Source organism: Drosophila sulfurigaster, chromosome X, assembly GCF_023558435.1.
Source record: "Drosophila sulfurigaster albostrigata strain 15112-1811.04 chromosome X, ASM2355843v2, whole genome shotgun sequence".
Taxonomy (NCBI): domain Eukaryota; kingdom Metazoa; phylum Arthropoda; class Insecta; order Diptera; family Drosophilidae; genus Drosophila; species Drosophila sulfurigaster.
In genome coordinates this window covers 26,475,372-26,494,589 of record NC_084885.1, presented here as the reverse complement: position 1 = coordinate 26,494,589, position 19,218 = coordinate 26,475,372, and the positions used below count along the sequence as shown (strand labels likewise).

Here is a 19,218-nt window from a genome sequence, read left to right as displayed (position 1 = left end):
CATTTGCATTTGTTGCTCATTTTTCATCTTCTGTTTGTTGTTGTCGATGTTCTTCTCGCATTCGCTACTCTGTGCGGAGCTGTGCCCATTATTCTAATATTATTCTTCTCGCTTCTCGTTTCATGCTCTGCGCGCAAATCTCCTGCGACAACTTCAAAGCATGAAATGTTGCTGTCAATTTCCTTTTGATTTCTTTTGCCGGTTCGATTTGAAAAACTCGTTCAATCGCAATTGGAAATGCAAGTGGAATTTGATATACGATTCGGAATTTGCATTTTATGTTTTAAATCACACTAAATTTATTATCTTTTTTCACAGGCTTTTTTTTGTAAAATTGCATTAGATTTATTCCAAACTAATCGAAGTTCTTTTGCATTCAAATTTGAAGTGTTAAATTCCTAGATGAATCCACATTTGTTGATGCAGATCGATAGAATTCATCTTTGTGATATTAACAAACGTGTCCCGACATCCTGCGGTAGGATATGGCGGAGAGATATATTAAAATAGTTATATGAAATGTCATACCTAAAAGTATGCAACATAAATATTGTAAAATTTCCAACTTCGCATGAAAATACATACCTAAAAGTATGCAACAGAAATTTTTCCATAATAGGGTTATTTATGGTTTTTTAGTTTAGCTATATCTCGGCCATATGCTGTCCGATTTTAAAAGAATATGCCTTTTTGTACTCACCGACTTCACGACTTTTGAATGACATTCAAGGATTTACGATGTAAAATTAAAAATTGTGCTTGCAATTTTTCTAAGGGGGGAACATGCAAAAATCGCTTAAAATTCACAAAATCGTCCTTATCTCGGCCATTTGAAGGACGACAGGGATGTCCTTTGGCACACATATAGTGCTCGTCGAGCAATGTCGAAAGGTGAAACAAAAAGGACGAATGTCCTTACAGGAGCCGAAATAATATGAATTTTTTTCTGTAGAGAAAATTGAGTATAACTCGGCCGTATCCTTACGTATCCTGTCGGGTCCTATGTCAAACGAGGCCTATTAGTTAGACCTATCAGCTGACCAAAGGACATCCAAATCGTCCTTGCGGTTTGTGAGTTAGCCTGGATTTCATGATTTTTCCGCATTTCCTTCGGCCCTTCTAACGAAATTTTTCAAGTGATGGATTCCTAGATAAGCTCACATTCTATTGATGCAGATCGATAAAGATGGTGCATTCGATTCGAACGAGTCATGTCCCGGCATCCTGCGGCAGGATATGGCGAAGTTATGCGCATTTTTCCACCATTGAAGTCGCATGAAATTGCACGCCTAAAAGTATGCAACGTCTTGCACAGACAGATGAGAACAAAAGGATTTGGCGCTGGATTGTGACATTACGATTTTGGCCAATTGCCAGCTGCAATTTTCCACGTCAATACGGCTGAAATTCGTATAATTTATGGTCCTCGCAAATGTTTGTTATTGCATTTTATTTCACAGTTGAAAAACAAACATAAAACAAATATTAAATGACGAAATTTAGCGACTAATTATATAAAAAAAAAAGAATTCTTTTGCATAATTGCATAATTTTAACAATAAATTAGAATGCAAATAAATTAAATTAGTTACACAATAGTTATATAAATATGTATATCCATGAATGAGTGAGGATAATGCTTTGTTTTCATGTGATTGTTGTGATTTGATTTCATTTCTGCTTTCTTAAAACAAATTAAAAAACTGTGTATCGATTGTGCTGTTGCTCTGTTTTGCTGTTGCTGTTGCTGTTGACATGGCCACTGGGAGAGTAGTTACGAGTTAAATCCTTGGCATTTAGACCTTCAAACGCTCCTGCACATAGAGCAGCGCATCATTGAGAATGCGACGCTCCAGTTGACGATACTGCAGCAGCATCGTATCAATCTCGAGCTTGGCAATCGCCTCATCATTCGCTGCCTCCTGCAACTGCAATGCGGCCAACTGTTGCACCTCATCCGTCTCCTTGAGCGTCGCCTCGAGCACGCCAATGAGCAGCTTCAAACGCTGATACAAGTACTGCCAGGTGCGTGTCTCCAGATCCGTTTCGAGGGCACAATCAATGTGCAGCAAGTCAACGGCACGCTCCAGATTGCTGCACCAATGCTCCAGCTGGTCGCCACTCATGTTGAACACCCGCACGAATGCCAAAAGCTCACCGGAAATGTATTCGGGTGCGGGCAGCACACGCATGCTGTTGATGTTCAGCTGGGCAAGCAGACGTGATCGCTGGCTGCTCAGCTTGTCCGTCAAACTCAGTCCCAAACGCAACTCCACATAGTTCTTTGGATTGTTGGTGTCCACGAATCTACACGAAAAACAAATCGAGTTTCTTTCATTTTGAATCTGCTGCTGTTTTTATCTTTTATCTTTCGTCTTACCCGCTGTGCACCAAAGCATCGGCATTGGAGCGATCGCCGTAGTAGATGAAGAACTGTTCGCCAGCCCGACACGCCTCCTGGGCGGTGCAGGCCATGCCACGTGTCACGCTATCGTAGTAGGAGGTGATCTTGCCATGCCGATTGTTTGCCATCTCCCAATAGGGAATCAGTGCCGAGATGTCCTCGCTCGGCTGCTGCTCCTTTGGCACCAGATTCTGACGTGTCATCACCGTGGAGACCGCCCATCTGCCAAAAAGAAACATATACGGATTAAAAATAGGGATATAACAAATAACATTATAATATAATAATAATATAATAACATGCAAAAAAGCTGCAGTCAAGTGTGCCCTATTATTATTCTTAAAATATACCGCAAAAATAAAAAAAATGCCGAAGGCTGTATATCGATATAGTATTATTTTGAAAATATACCATACACTACAAAATATACCATATTGTTAACCTGCCACCACAAAGTTTAAGAAGGAAAACAAGTAAATAAAACTACTGCAAACGAATACATGAAATGAAAATAATTAAACAAATACAAAAAGGAATTTAAAATCGATAAAAGAGAAATTAATAAATAAAAATCAATATTGCAATAACATAATAAATAAATAGATCAATATATATCGAAGTAATGACATTATAAAAAGATGTAGAATGGAATAGATTAAATGAAAATAACTCTAAATTATAGTAAAACCGAACGAAAAGTTTCCCCTTGCTCGAAACATTGATTAGGATCATCGCACTTAAGTGTTTGGTGGTTATTAAGAAAATGTTCGCTTTGAATTGTTCGCATAATACTAACTACAAAAAGTGTGGTTTCAAGAGGTCAGCACAAAGTTAACTTTTATATTCTCTGACGACGCTTTCTTTGTGTTCTTTTTGTTCTTCTTGCTGTTGTCGTTTTTTATGTTTTCTTTTTTTTTGCATAACCGTTTCTCGCTTTTCGTTTTGTGCGCATCGGTTTTTTGCTTGGCTTTGGACCACAAAGCAAAGTTTTCCATTTAATTGCGCATAAATTTTTCAATTTAATTATGAAAAGCAGCAACTTGTTTGAAGTGGTTAAAAAAGGTTTCGTCGTGCAGCAAGGGGAACCTAGAGAGAAACGAAGGGAGGGGAAGGGAGTTGAAGTAGAAGAAGTAGCATTGAGCTGGATACCGTTAGAAATCAAGAGCAAGAGCAACAAGAACAACAACAACAACAGCAACAAACAATCACGACAAGCAGCTAAGCAACTTTTTGCGGTTGCCGGACTACCTGCCACGCCCCCCTCCAGCTGCCCCTTTGTATTGGCCATTATGTCTTTCGGGCCGCATTTGCAGTTCGCCACGCCAAAAGTCTTTCTCTCCTTTTTCGCTTATTTTCTCTCTTTCTCTCTCAGTTAGCCAAATGCGAGTATATATTTTCATTTCCATAGAAAAGCATAAAACTTATCAGAAAAGTTATCAAAAGTGCCAGTTGAAGCCAGTTAAGCGTTAAAATGGCAGCTCCCAAAAAAAAAAAAAAAAAAAGAAAACAACAACAAAAAATAAACAGAAAAGTTTGAAGCACTTTTTGCTTTTGATTCTACTGCACTGAGACTGTACTTTGTGCTTTATCCACTTGAATCTACTTCAATTCTGCACAGCGAACTGTTGTAGATCATTAGCTGAACTCTTCTCCTGCTGCTGCAAAGCTTTTTACTTTGCCTTTCACAAAGTAAAAAGTTGAAGGAGATTTGAACTAGGTGGCAACGCTTATGATATAATTTTTTTTTTTACATAACTCTGTTGACGATTATCCATTTACTTAAAGATTTCTTCCGAAGATAAAGAACGATTCTAGCTTTCCTCAGTATTCTCATGATTTCTACATATTATTTACTTTGCGTTAAATTCACAAATTTTTAATCTTTTCTCTCGTTTCTTGGAAATTTGTATTTTTTTAAATTTTTCTAAAACAAATATTTGCTCTCGTGTAATTTGGAGACTCAAATAAAACAAGTAAGAAAGCTACAGTTGAGTGTGCTCGACAACCAAGAGCTTTAACAAGTAGGTTTTTATCTATACAAAAATCTTTCTTAAATAACTTATACAATTTTTCAGGAATCATAAAGACTGTACTTAAATTTGTATGTATAAAAAATCGCGACTCTAGGTCCAAAATTAGGCTTGTTTTTTTAATTGTGGCAAACATTTAAAACTAATTTGATCTGTGTGTAAAATAATAGCGCTATATCTTATAGTCTCTGAGATCTAGGTGTTCATACAGACGGACATGGCTATATCGTCTCTCTTCTTCTCATTGGAAGTTTTCAATTCGCATGCGTTTCTGCTTTCCACTTTACTTTCCTATATTAAAAGCTAAGAAATTTAAAAATTTAAGCAAATAAACAATTTTAAATATTAATTTAAATTTACTCTTTTCTCTTTACTTTCTTGTTCGCATCTGTTTCTCTCGCTCTCTTTAAGAGTCTACTCTTACATTTCCTATCACGCCGTGTTGCTGTCATCATCGTTATCGTTAAAGCAATGTTATCGATAGCTAATTGATGAGCAGCCCAGCGTCAAATTGACGTTTATTGACTGCACACACACACACACACACGCGCCACAAGAGACGACAAGCAACAAACTGCGTTTGACAATAAACTGCTCACTCGCTAAATCAAGGCGACTACTGCTGAAAAAATGGGGTCAAAAAAACAACAGAAGAAGAGTGAAAAAGAAAGAAAGAAATAAAAAAAAAACGAAAAAAAAGTGAGGTTATGCGAGGAACTTCTCCAAAGGCGATTTCTCTGTTGTCGTTGTTGTAGTTGCTGCTGACAAGGCAAGTTCTAGAGTGTTACCATAGCTGTCAACGCAAACACACACACACACACATCAACACTTGCACTCACACACACACATGGAAAAGATGAGGTCGCTTTCAGTGTGTGTGTTTGATTTAATGCACTGCAAACTTTGCAAACGTTGCATTTTAAAGCCTTACACTATTTATTTCCCCTTGCCCTTCTTTCTTCATCATCTTCTTCTGCTTCTTGGGGGTCGCCCTCAATTTGAGTTTGAGATTTGCGTGGCTTCTGTCATTGGGATTTTTTGGGCAAAAGCTTTCGTTGAATGAAACAATTCGATTGCCATTGACGTCCATCTTCATTATGCATGCAATTTCCGAAAACCAAACTTGGCCAAATTGAAAAACCAGGCTCAAAGGGCGCCTCGCTGTCCTCCCTAACAGGCAATGACAAGGAGGCTACAGGAGAATGGGATGGGATGGCAAGGCGGGGACGAACAAAGGCCAAGCAAGCAATGCTTTTGCTTTTGACTGTGGCTGCCTCGTTGACTGCCTCTGCATGTGTGTGTGTGTGTGTGTGTGTGTGTCTCAGTTAACATAGCAGTTAGTCATCCATCCATCTATCCATCCTTTCATCCATCCATCCATCCATTTATAAAGGTAGACGATAACAAAACATGTCACCGCAGTCAAATGATTTCGTTGGGCAATGCGTTTAAATGCGTCGCCCCCACAGCTCAAATTCTCCCGCTCTCTTCAAATACCCTGGAGATGTCACAGAAGAAGAGCAACCTCATTGATCTCTGCAAATAGCAGGGCTAACTCTATGCAATTTCATATATTTATAAATCTAACAATAATTTCGTATACAACATGAATTCCTAAGAATTTCATAATCTTCGAAGATGTGCCGAAAACTTTAGAAAAGCGTATATTCTAGGAAAAAGAATACCGATTTTTCAATCGAGCGAAGAATAGATAAAAAAAAAGCAGTACAGAAATAAAGACAACAAAATCTAGACGATATTTTAAAGCAAACTTAGAAGTGCTTATAAAATGGCCCCATAGAAAAAAAAAACAGGATAAAATCCTGAAATCATATACAAATTAGAAAGAAACACAGATAAAAATGCATAACCAAACGGCGTGAAAAGAAAGAATTGACTTAAAAAAAATGAAACAGACAAATAGAAAGAAAATAATCTACATTAAAAAGTTAATAAAGACTGTAAATTATCTAAAGATATAAGATAAGCCAAATACATAATCTTAAGAAATCTGTTAATCTGAATTCTTCGGAAGAAATCTCTAAGTAAATTGTTAATCTTCAACAGAGTTATTTAAAAAAAAAAGTATGATATTATAAGCGTTGCCACCTAGTTGAAATCTCCTCCAACTTTGTTGATCACTTTTGCAATTACAGGGTATCTATTAGTTGAGCTGCCGCAAGTTGCAACGCCTGTGCTTATGCAACAATAGCCGAGGACTGCTTTTCTATGGCATTTCTCATTGTTCTAGTCTACTTTGTCGTGGGCTCCTCCTCAAAACATAAGGCACAGAGAGAGAGACGAAGAGAGCGAGTGAGAGTGAGAGAGAGCGAGAGAGATTGAGAGGGATCGGTGAACGCGGGGCCAAGCCAAAGGCTAGGGCGCTGAGCTTTGGGGCGGGGTCGCAGTTTGTTTTCAATTTAACATTATTTTTGCATTGTTTGCAGTTGTCGCAAAAACTTTTCAAACCAGCTGCCTAACATCGTTGCTGTCGCTGTTGTTGTTGTTTCATTTGGCATATTGTGTAATGAGTTTCACAGTCCACAAAAAAACAAAAAAAAAAGAAAGGGTAAACAAGAGACAGCAGCAACAGTGTGAGTGAAATGAGTGAAGTACGTTGTTTTGTTTCTTCTTTTTTTTTCGTTTTTGCCATTGTTGTTTTGTTATTTTCCGCGCTTTGTTTGCTCAACTTTTTCGTCAACAATTTAGTTTTGTCATTAGCCTTCGGCTTAATTATTTTCACTGTGCTCGAATTGAAAATGCGCTAAGGTAATTCGAGTTTGTCTATGTGATCATCTAATGAAACGAAGCGACACGACACCGAAGAGAAGAGCTGCAACGACTTGCAAATACCCCGTATGCGAAGATGAACAAAATTAATGCACTAAAGCAGAAGAATTATCAATAAGAAGAATTTTGGTAGAAATAATATAGAAAAATAGTGAAATATTTATTATAAATTGGTGTTCCAATGATGAAACGTTCTGAAGATAGTTTTTTCAGTTCACAGTATTGGATTAGTATAAAATACATATAAAGATTTTTATGCAAGTATTTCAAAATACGGCAAAGCAATAGTAACATTTTCAAATGTAAATCTTAATAAATTGATGAGCTTTAATAGTTAATGTGCAGCTGTGAACATTGAAATAGCAGTGCTTACGACCTACGCAATTGCAGTTGAAAAATACTATTATAAACGAAACTTCGAAACAAAATATAGTTAAAATAATTAATGTACATAAATATTTTTAAACAATTGAGCAATTTGCTCATTGGTAACTGATATTTCAAAGTTCACAGTAGTATAGTATATAATTAGTAATCAATCAATCGAGCTACCCAATGGGAATACATTCGATGGGATAGAGAATAGTAAAAAAGAAGCCACCTATCGATTTCATTAATGTGAGTTGCCAAGCCAAACCGCAGACAGCACACATACACACACACACATACACATGTGCACATATGCATGGAAGTGATTCATAAATGCATAAATCGACATTTGCATTAGACTGATTAGCGAGTCGGAAAGTTCACGTGGAATGGCAAAATCAGAGTTGCATCGATTGTAAAGAGGAAGGGAAAGGGATGGAGGGAGGGAGGGAGGGAGGGTGGACAAAAAGAGTTGTGCGCTGTGGCATTGAATGGCTCGAGCCAATTACTCTGTCAGCTCGAGGGAGCTTTGAGCATGTTCGATGCCAACCAACAACGAACAACCAACAACATCATCGTCGTCGTCGTCGTCGTCGTCGTCATCGCACAATAATAATCATTATGCGCCGCACAAACATCAGCTGCCTTTTGCACTTCTTCGCCAGACATCATCACAGTGGCACAGGGTGGCAACTCTGTGTCAAACTAAGAGCAAAGGGGGGGGAAGTGAAAAAGGGTAGCTGGACGGGCGCTAAATTGAAAATTAATTACGTGAACACAAAAGCGCCTGCAGTCACATTTTGACAGCCCATCGCAAACTCTATCTATCACTTCCCTGCTCTCTCTCTCTCTCTTTCTGCCAGTGTTGCCATCTCTTTCGTTGTTTAAAGCGCTTTAATTGCCTGCCTGGCTGCTGGTTAACAATTATTGCCTCCTCCTCATCGAAGATGTACAAGTTAATTATGGCAACGGCAACGGCGACGGCGGCAGAGATGGAGAGATGGGGGTGGCAACTCTGGCCAGAAGCCAGAGCTGATTGGCTGGCCTCAAACTGTGTGTGTGTGTTGTTTGAAGTGTCTCGAAAACATTATAGTATCAAATTCAAATCGATGCCTCAAGCGAAAATTGTACTTTTAGCACATTTTGACAGGCATTCGATAAAAACATTTTAGCAGCAACTCAATTCCAACGATGAAGTTAACGCTTTAAAGAGCAGTTAACTAAAATCAATAAGCAATAATGGAAAACACAATAATCAACAATCAAAAATATTTGCTGAAAAGTTTTCTTATAGGATTCCATTATTACTCCAACTCAAAAATCCATATATATTAAATTCATCTTCAAATTATTGAAATCTATTATCGGTACAGTTCTTAATCAAAGTGTTATCGACCAATAATGCTGATTTGCAATATAATATAGAAAATGGAGATTGGCAATGAGGAGAGTTGTTAAGCCAGAACTGTCTACAATTCAGTCGAGCTTATCGCCATGCATAAATGAGAACAATCCTTCGACCATTCTGACCACTTTTCCTGTTATGAATTACTTAATAATTTATGAACTTTACTGGCGCAATCAGACAAAAGAACAAAAAGAGCGAGGGCTATGCGAGAAAATCGGCAAATATGGCATACAAAATGTAAAATTTCAATTTATTCATAATTTAAAGAGTGCATAAAAGAAAATAAATTAGAAGGTTTAATTTGAAAATTCAATTAGTAGCACAAACTTAAATTGGGATTTCAAATGAATGAGAAGTGCAAAATATTGTTTCATATTGTCGAGTGTGCTCGACTGTGAGATACCCGCTATCCATTTTTAATGAAGGCCAAGGCAACAAGACTCGTAGTAAATAGGCGTGTTTGACCATACAAAAGTATTTATTAAATAACTTTCTACAGCTGTTAACGCTGATCACGAATATATATTTCATAGGGTCGACGATGCCTGACAAAAAAATATAAAACTCTTCTACCCTATGGGTAGCGGGCATAAACAAAAAGTTAACATTATTACATAATTATTACAAAACGACTGGAAGATAGTTTTCCATAGAAAACTAAATAAGTTGGGCAACGTTGAAAATTTGAAAGTTTCCACAAAAAAATGTAACAAGATTTTTAAGATTTACTTAAAATGTAATTTTGGTTATTACGAATTTGGTTTATTATTTATTATTCATCCTGGAAGTTTAGCTATACTTTTGATAAATACATTAAAAAAAATGTATTCATAAAGTTCGCTTAGTTTTTATATAAATAAAATACGCTAGCAATTGTATAATTTGGAAAGCGAAATGGAAACTGATTTCAACAAGTTTTTATCAGCGAATTTCCTATCGTTTCTATTTGCTTTGCACACTGGAATTGTCATAAAAGATTAAGCAGACTATCAAGAGCACAAAATTGTGAAAAGTTGTAGCATGACGAAAGCAAATTTAGTGGCAACCCTCTTGTGGCACGCTGCCGCACACGTAATGTCCAATTGATGCGAATGAAGCACGCACACAGAACCTGGAGTTGGGAAGGCGGGCAGGCGGGCAGCTGCCATCAATCAGTGGAGTCCATCAATCAATGAAGTCAAGCGTTGTCCACGCGCTAACCGAGCTTCATAAATCTCAGTGGCACACACACACACATACCTCTTCTCCCCCTCAACTCCCCTCCCCTACCAATGAGTGCTGAGTTATTTCCTCACATGCTGATATGGTCTTTTGTTTTTTTCGCATTTCGTTTCCGTTGCAGCAGCTGCTACAAACGGGTGTCTCGCTCATTGTCGACGATGGCAAATCGACGCCGGAAACTGTTGCAGCAGCCACATCAGCAGCAGCAGCAGCAACTGCAGCTGGACGACGTCGACCAGGCGCCGCCATTGGCGGCATGAAGCGCAAGCGACGTCCGCAATTGCCGCTGGCAACGATGGGCGCCAACGAGGAGACTGAAGCAAGTGGCGGCAGCAACTATTGGCGTGGCCATGTCGAGGATGAACAGCAGCAGCAGCAGCCACAGCAACAGCAGCAACACCAACAGCGACGCAAACAACAATTGCCAAGCATTCGAGAGCCGATGGCGGCATTGGAGCGTGAACGTGAACGCGAAAGGGAACGACAGCGACAACAAGCGACGGCAGCAGCAGCAGCTGTGAACAACAGCAAAGCCTATCGACGTCCTTATGGACAGGCCAAGAAGCAGGATGCGCTGGAAGCAACACCAACAGCAGAAGCAGCAACACCAACCACAGCAACAGCAACTGCTGCCAGCAACAGCAACAACAACAAATCGCCGGTTGATCTGAAAAACATTCTAAAGAATTCGGGTGGCTTGAGTTTAAGCGAAATATTGCAGCAGAAGAATCTGTCGCTGGATGATTTGCTCAAGGGCAAACAAAATGCATTGCTGGCACTGCAAACAACAGCAGTGGCGCCACCTGCCGTCAGTCTGACCAACTACGAACCCAAGGCAACGGCACAAAGCGGTAACAAATTGTTGGTGCGTCGCATTCCCGCTGCTTTTCTGGGCAATGAACACGACGCAGACACACAACAGCAACCACAATTGCAGCAACAGCAGCAGCAACATCAAGAGGATTTTCAGTTGAAGCCGAAGCCGAGCAAATTGCCAGCATTGCAGCGCTTCAAATTGTTTGGCAGCTCATCACGTGAGGGTAGCACAACGCGACGCACGCCGCCAACGGTTGCTGCCGTTGCGACGGCAACCAGTACAACGACAACGACAACAACAACACGATTGCCGCTGTACAAAAAGCGACAGCAATTGCGTTCGACTTTAAAGCCGCCAGCATTGTTTAAGTCCACGGCAGCCACAACAACGACAACGACAACAACAACAAAAGCAGCAGCGGAAGCAACGACCACAGCAGCCATTGCTGCTGAGCTGGAGACAACAACAATGGCGGCAACAGCAGCAGCAGCAGATGATGAAGTCGACGAGGCTGAGGAAGAGCAAGAACAGGATCCAGATTACAGCGAGCCAGTGACTAAATATCGCACACCCAACAACAGCAACAGTGGCAACTCTGGCAGCAGTAACTCTGTGTACAGCAGCAGCAACAGCAATGCTGACAGCAACTCTGGCAACCCTAGCAGTAACTCTGCCAATCCTAGCGGTAACCCTGGCCACACTGGCAGCCCTAGCAGAGAAACAACCAAGCGTCTGCGAGACAATTTCATTGGCCACAACTACGAACGCAACTCTGTGGAGAGCATCGAAGATGTGGAACTCGAGCTGGCCGAGAATGTGGTCAGCTCCGAGTCGGCAGCAGTGCCCAGCACAGCAGCAACACACGCGAGCAGCAACACTGGCAACAGCAGCGAGGAGCAACAGTTGCTCGATGGCAACGATGAGCTGGAGAACTTCTTCGACGAGGTCGAGAGCAACACGCATCAGTCACGCCTACCACCGCCACCGCCCACGCCTGCAACGCGCCAGCGACCGGAGCAATCGCTGCCTCCGTTGGTGTTGCTGGATGATGTTGATGATCGTACCGATCTGCTCGAACTGATCGAGGATCGACGGTCGGGTAATCGGCTGTTTAAGGTGCTCGAGCAACGGAACATGACGTTGGAGGAATTGATTGAGCACCGCAAACGTGGCTCGAGTCAGTTGCATCTATCGACGATACTCAGTGGTGATGAGCATTCGCGTTTCTATCCGGGGCAGAAGGTTGTGCTGCAGGATAACATGGATATTGTGACGGCATTTGAGAATTTTCCGCATTTCAATTTGATAGACTTGAAGAGCGTGAAGCCGGATGAGATCAAAACGGATTCGCAGGGTTCCAGCTATTTCACTTCGATCATTGACATCGAGCCGAACGATAGCGGCGTCAGTGTCGATGTTGCCGATATCACCGATAACAGTGCAACTGGCAATCGAGGTACAATAACGGCATTGCGTCTGCGACGTCAGCGACAGCGTCAGCGCGAGCAGCGCCGGCGACAGTTGCAGTAAGCGGCGGTTGCAGCATTTTGCAGATGGGCGTGTCGAGCTGTTGCCACTTCCTCTTTAGTTATCGCTATCGATATCGCTTCTAGTTATCGATTGCATCCGTTTCTGTGTCGTGTTGTTGTTGTTGTGGTTTTTCGTTGTCGTTCGTAGCGACAGCAGCTCGGCACGCCAAAATGCACACGTAAGTAAACGCTGGCAATGGTGCGCATATTTCAATAGGTTTTGGTCAGTTATCGATAACGGGTAATCGGTTGTAGTGCTACAAGCGTTCGCTTACACACAACTCAAACAAATTAACAGCCAATTCGCTGACCAAATTGTTAATTCATCGATAAACCTGAATTCATTATTTATCGATAAATCGAAAATTTTACTTAAATTATAAATTGCTATCTGCAAACTGCATTAAACGTAATATGCAGAAATACACTTTGACAATTATCGATAATTTTGCGATAAATATGGTTAGATTATTTATCGATAAACCAACTAATTTACTATTATTATCAGCGCTAAATGTCGTACTGAATGGAGAAGTTCACTAGGACAATTAAGCATAATTTATCGATAAATATTGACCAATTATTTATCGATAAATAAAAATTCTATTATAAATGGCACAGCTATAATAATAATAATATATAATTTATCGATAATTAGCTAAAATTGCTTTGATAGTATGCGTGTTAAAGTATCTTAAATTAAGAATTAAAATACTAATATATTAGGGCTTTGGGAAAGCGATAACACATTATCGATAACATAGCTAGCAAATATGCCATTACTGCCAACGGTACCAACGCACACACAACGCCACAGCTCGCTGCAACCGCCGCACAAAACACAAACAAACAAACACACACACACCGATAAATTATCGATAAATGCTACAACACTACCATTTCTCGTTGTTTTCTTTTTTTGCCATATGCAGGCCCCGCCTATGCCCAAACATCATCAGCCCACTTGGCCGCCACCCAAACATCCCAACAGCAACAGCGTGGTGAAAAGTCACTTGGCTTCTTTCCATCGTGGAAAAGTCTAGCGTTGGCTTCGCTGGCAACATCAACAGTTGCTCGCAACGCCAACGGAGGAGGAGGAGGTGGAGGTGGGGGAGGAGAAAGAGAGGATAAACGCAGTGCTTACTATTTGCCACCGCCGCGTTTGTTGCTCGACAACAGCAATGCGGGAAGCAGCTCGCAGGAGCAACAGGACAGCAACATCATCAACACCATCGACATCGATCTGAGCAGCAATGGGAATCTAACGAAATTGCTGCCCAGCATCGATAACAGCGATGTCATCGATACCATTGAGAACGAGGTGGCGCGTGCACACGATCTCCTTGACTTGGAGTTGTCCGGTCACGGATTCCATCGCAGTCCAGCTGCAGCGGCAGCCACATTGATGTCGCAGCAACAGCAGCAGCAACATCATTTGGGCAGTTTGTATGCGAGCATGCCGCAAGGCATCAAGTCAGCGATTGTGGCAAGTGCGGCCATTGTGCTGACCTCGCTGGGCACTCTGATGGTAATCTTTGTGGTGTGCCGCTGGAAGCAGCATCGGCGTCGCAAGTCCAGCTACCTGAAGACCTACAATGCGATGAAGAGCAAGTTGCCACAGTTGGCGCCATCGAGCGGCATTTCACGTCGCTCGTCGCTGCGTCAGCATATGGAGGAGTTGGTTGTCAGCAGCAACAGTGGCAACAACCACAACAACAACAATGGCAGCGGCAGCAACAGCAGCAGCAACAGTTGCCACACCTTGGGCATTGCCACCGTGTCGTGCAACACGCCCATTCACGCCCATCATCAGCACCAGTTATTGCAACGACAAAGCAGCTCGCTGCTCAACGCGCTCAGCTCTTGCAACAACTCGCTGACAGCATTAGCACCAACACCAACAGCAGCAACAGCAGCAACAACAACAACAACAGCGGCTGCGACGGCGACAGCCACAGCAACAGCGACTGCGACAGCGGGGGCGTTGGCTAGTGGGCGTGGCGTCGGCTCACTGGCATTAACACTGCGCAGCGCCCATCAGAAGCTCAACACCATGGATCCCAATTCGCCCGAGGTGCAGGAATATCTATTCGATACGCTGCGTAAATCATTCGATAATTAAGGCTCTAGGTTTTGTCCATCCAACACCTCCCCAAACATTGCCCCTCCTTCCACACTCACACACACACACACAAACACTCACTATGTAGCGCTATCGATCCAAGTTTAGGCCAAGATTTATATATATACAAATAACGTAACTATTATAAATAAATATATATATATATATACGCGAGAAGTTAAAGAAGTGCAGAAAGCAAAGTGTAGAGAAGTGAGTAGAGAAGACCAGACAAAAGTGTAGAGAAGAACACATGAAAGTATAGAGAAGAATATACATAAGTGTAGACAAAACGGTAGAGAAAAGAGCTGACATAAAAGTAGAGCGAAATGTGCAAAAGAAGTAAAGAGAGAAGTGCAGAGAGAAGTGAAAAGAAAAGTATAAAGAAGTACAGAGAGAAAATGTAAGAGAAGTGGAGAGAAATTAGCAAAGCAAATTGTAAAGGGAAGTGCAAAGGAAACTAAAGAGAGAAGTGTAGAGAGAAGTAAGTGTAGAGAGAAGTGGAGAGAAAAGTGCAGAGAGAAGTGGAGAGAGAAATTCAGAGAGAAGTGCAGAGAGAAGTGTAGGGAAAATGCAAGAAAGAAGTGTAGAGAGAAGTGCAGAATGAAGAGCTAAGAGAAGTACAGAGAGAAGTGTAGAGAAAAGTGTAGAGAGAAATGCAGTGAAATTGTCAATAGAAATTGGTAAAGTGAAGTCCGAAGGGAAGTGCAGAGAGAAGTACAGAAACTTTAGAATAAAGTGGAAAGAGAAAAGCAGAGATAGGTTGAAAGAAAAGTGCGTAATAGATCATAGAACTGAGAAGTGATACAAAAAAAGTGCGGAAATGAGAAAAGAACAGAAAGATGCAGAACACAACAAAAGAAAACAGGTAAACACAGAAGATAAAAGTAGTGATCAGAAAGAAGATAGCAAAGAGAAAAAAGCAGCACAAAAATAGAGAAACGAGAGCAAGCAACGAAGAAACGCAAAGAGCAGCTACGGACGAAGCAGAAATCTATGTATTAACATTAAAAATCGCAGTGTTAGTTTATTAATTAGGCTAAGACAACAATTTTTTTGTGAATGTGTATTTTTTTTTGTGCATGAAATGTGGTAAAGAATAAATTACTACAGCTACAATTGAATGTTGAAAACTGGTCTACAAATTGAACTTACTTACTTACTTGAAAATCTAGCTAAGAGAAATACGAAAAGAAAAGTAAAAAAGAAGCACATAAAGAACAAACCTTGGAAAAGTTATCGAAAAAAGCAAATGATAAGTAAAACGACAAGAATCTTAAAGTCAATCGGAAACAAGGAAAAATATGGAGAGAAACTAACAGAAAAATAAACAATGAAGAAGAAAAGATAACGGAAAACAGATTAGTTAAAACGAGAAAAAAGTTCGTGGGGCTAAGTCCGAACCGAATAGGATAAAAGAATCGATCAGAGAATTAAATCCAGGATGATCAAAGAGAAACAACTTCTAGAGTCAAAGGAACAATTCTTCAGATTACTTCTTCGCCTCATTTGAATTAAATTTGCTTGGTAAATTCAGTTTGTAGAACAGTTTGCCAACAAACTTATAGCTCGTACATAAATACTTAGACTTTAAGCTCAACTCACAATGTGTGGCACGTAATATTAGAATTAGAAAAGTGAAATGGAAATGGAAATGGAAAATGTAACACGATAAACAAAAATATACTCGTAAAGCCAAGTTGAGGGAGAAACAAAAACAAAAAAAAAAAAAAAAAAAACACTGCGTTTCAGGGGCACAAAAAAAAGTATTGGAAATGGGTTTCGTAGAGCAATGAAAGAAATGCACTAAAAAAGCACACACAAAAAAACAGTTGAAAGTACAGTTGTGCGTATTTCAATTTCGAGGTTATGTTTGCACTATTTTCGTGTCTGGAATTTGAAACGCTTTTCGAGGACAATAAACGTTACGAAAAAACAAATCTAAAGTCAAAAGCGATAAACAACAAAATGTATTTATATTTTTGTTTTTTTGTGCACTGCAAAATGGAAATTGCTCAACACTAGAATATTACACGGACACACAGAATACTACATACAAAGCTAAAAATACTCGTACTATAATTATTTATTGAATAACTGTTTCTCTTCTCCCCTTAGCAGCCAGATGATTGTAATTTTTTTTGTGCCCAAACAACAAAAAAAAATACTACAAAAAAACTGGAAAAAACGATGTGTGTATAATATATTATATGAATAATATATTACGAATAATATAACATAAACAAATACTATAGTTAAGCATGTAAATAAGTTACAAATTGTTTTCGTATTCGTTTTTGTTTTCTTTTTTGATGAGAATAAAGTGTAGTAAAACAAACAAAACTTCAAATCTTGGAATGGGAAATGAAATGAAAACACTATGCAAGAAATGAAAACACTATGCAAGAAATCACAGACCGCCTTTCAAATTGAATTTGAACACACGGCGAGCGTGTGTTTAAAAATAAAAACCCAGCACAACAAACACAACAGACAGAAGAATGCAGAATGAAGAAACCGCACGCAATCTTGCAAAATGTTCAAACTTTTCAAGGTTTCCATATGCCAACTGCCAGCTGTAATTTTAGCCGGGGAAAAGCATTAACCTGAAAAATTATTATCATTCAATAGTTGCGTATTCTTTACAAGAAGAAACAAAGATTGAAGTGAGTATTGGGAATAGTTCTGTTAATATTATGAAAGTCCTCCCAAAAGTTTCAAACCAATCAAATAAACCTTTCATTTTTCTCATAAAATATAATAAATCTACATTATATATAGCTAATATATAAATCGTCAGTTTTCGTATATTTTATTTTCACCATTCCGCATTATGAAATATGTCTTCCAACCTTGGCACTTTTAAAATCTATATAATTTTGGCATGTTTAATTTGATTTTATTATTAAAATTAACTAAATAACCATAACTGTCAACTTTTACGAATATTTCATTTAATTACAACATTTTCAACACATAAGTTTCTATAATGAATTACGATCAAAATTTGCTTCATCTTTTAACTAATTTTCTAATTAAAAAGACTAAAGAGTTCTAAAAGAACTTTAAAAATATCGAAAACTGTATAGAAAAGTGCTCATAAATCTACAAAAATTACAACAAGCGCTAGACTAAATAATTGCAAAAGTTTTCGAGGTAATTGGAACAAAAACAAATGAAATTCAAATCGGTATCGAAAACATTATGTGAATTTAAACAGATCAGACAAACAGCTGTCAAAATTTTGAAACAAAAATCATATTGCATTTTACGTACAAATTGAGCAATTATCAACATTATTCTGAATATGCTTTGTTTAATAAAAAAAAATAGTTAAAGAAAGGTTTGCAATAAATTGGAGCTTTGGCTATTGAAAATCATATTTGTTAAGCTAAGACACAAACCATGGCATGTAATTCAATTTGTGGTTATCAAAGACACAAACCAACTGTAGTAGTAAAATAATGAATGCATGCACTCACCTGTAGAGATCGTAGCAGAGACCAAACTGGGTAAACAAACTGGCCATGGAGGCGACCGAGGCATCCACGCTGCCCTTGGGCTGAATGTAGGCGCACTTGTACATCGTGATGTATTGCCGGGCAACGACGCGGCATTGACGCAGTGCCGCCGAGCAGACGGAAGTGCCGCGCAGCTGCTGCATCTGCTCCACGCTAAAGTACAGCACAGTGTTGTACAGGGCAGGCAGCGTATTGATGTATGGATACCATGAGCTGGCGGCACCGCGCATCTTCTCAATGACCAACGCATACGACAAATTCAAATTGGTCAATTGCGGCAGGCTGCTGTAGATGTTGCGTTCGGCTTCCGATAAGTGCTCCTCGGAGAACATCAGTTGCCTGGGTACGCTCAACACCTGCTCGCCGGCCTCAATGTCACGTGTGGCCCGCAATCCCAGCCCATAGCCGGGGAATATGGCAATTTCCACAGCATCACTGAGCACACCGCCCGCTTTGGCCCATTCGTTGAACGCCTGCATTTTGGCCAGACGCGCCTTGTCATTCACATTGCTGTGGTTGGGTGGGAAGGCGCAACGTTGCAGCGGCCTCTCGAGCTGCATCATCGATTCGAGTACCCGTTGCACTTCTACATAGTTTTTCCACTCTTCGTTGGGGTTCGTTGGCATCTTTTGCAGTATCTCGAGTGCACTTTGTGCCAGCTGATTCAATTGCCGGCGATCCTTATCGGGCAATTTTGGTATGCGTATACCGTTATTGTTATTATGCTCACTTGATGGCTGCGGCGTAGCTTTGTGCTTTGCATTGCGCTTGTTTTTGCCCATTTTGTGTGTGTGTGTGTGTATAGTTTAGAGTATATATGCGAATTACCGGTTAACGACGCCGCGCAACAACACCACCAAAACAATCAACCAAATAAGGTGTAAATATATGTACTGTGTGTGTTGCCAGCTCTGCCAACACGTGCTAGTACCGCTCATGCAGCAACAGCTGATCACACAAAATACCAATAAAATTTAAAGCATCATGCTATCGATAAATCAAAAAAACTT

At 40.1% G+C, this 19,218-nt stretch overlaps 2 protein-coding genes across 5 annotated transcripts in view; one reads left to right on the top strand and one right to left on the bottom strand.

Annotated features, from left to right (window-relative positions):
* Positions 1-16,125, top strand: part of LOC133847537 (serine-rich adhesin for platelets) — a 115,556-nt gene extending 99,431 nt beyond the window's left edge. The window contains exons 3-5 of one of the 4 annotated variants that reach the window (XR_009895171.1): positions 10,344-12,495; positions 13,501-15,177; positions 15,230-16,125. Coding sequence is in view for 2 of the 4 variants with exons in the window: in XM_062282667.1 (XP_062138651.1) it covers positions 10,344-12,495; positions 13,501-14,690 (3,342 nt within the window). In the remaining 2 variants the exon portion in view is untranslated. Of the gene's footprint in view, positions 1-10,343; positions 12,748-13,500 lie in introns of all 4 variants that reach the window. The other 3 variants (XR_009895172.1, XM_062282667.1, XM_062282668.1) reach the window with 3 other exon arrangements.
* On the bottom strand, positions 1,461-19,146 carry LOC133847545 (actin-histidine N-methyltransferase). The gene is made up of 3 exons (XM_062282680.1): positions 18,170-19,146; positions 2,381-2,626; positions 1,461-2,307 (listed from the first exon to the last, which is right to left on the bottom strand). The coding sequence occupies exons 1-3, from the start codon at positions 18,988-18,990 to the stop codon at positions 1,797-1,799; spliced, it is 1,578 nt and encodes a 525-aa protein (XP_062138664.1). The 5' UTR covers positions 18,991-19,146; the 3' UTR covers positions 1,461-1,796.
* Between the last annotated feature and the right edge of the window lie 72 nt (positions 19,147-19,218).

Coding starts and splice junctions, on each gene's coding strand:
- LOC133847545 (XM_062282680.1), bottom strand. CDS start 18,990: ATGGGCAAAAACAAGCGCAATGCAAAGCACAAAGCTACGCCGCAGCCA. Junction 2,627..18,169: donor CTCTGCTACGATCTCTACAG/GTGAGTGCATGC, acceptor TCTTTTTGGCAG/ATGGGCGGTCTCCACGGTGA. Junction 2,308..2,380: donor GATGCTTTGGTGCACAGCGG/GTAAGACGAAAG, acceptor TTTTTCGTGTAG/ATTCGTGGACACCAACAATC.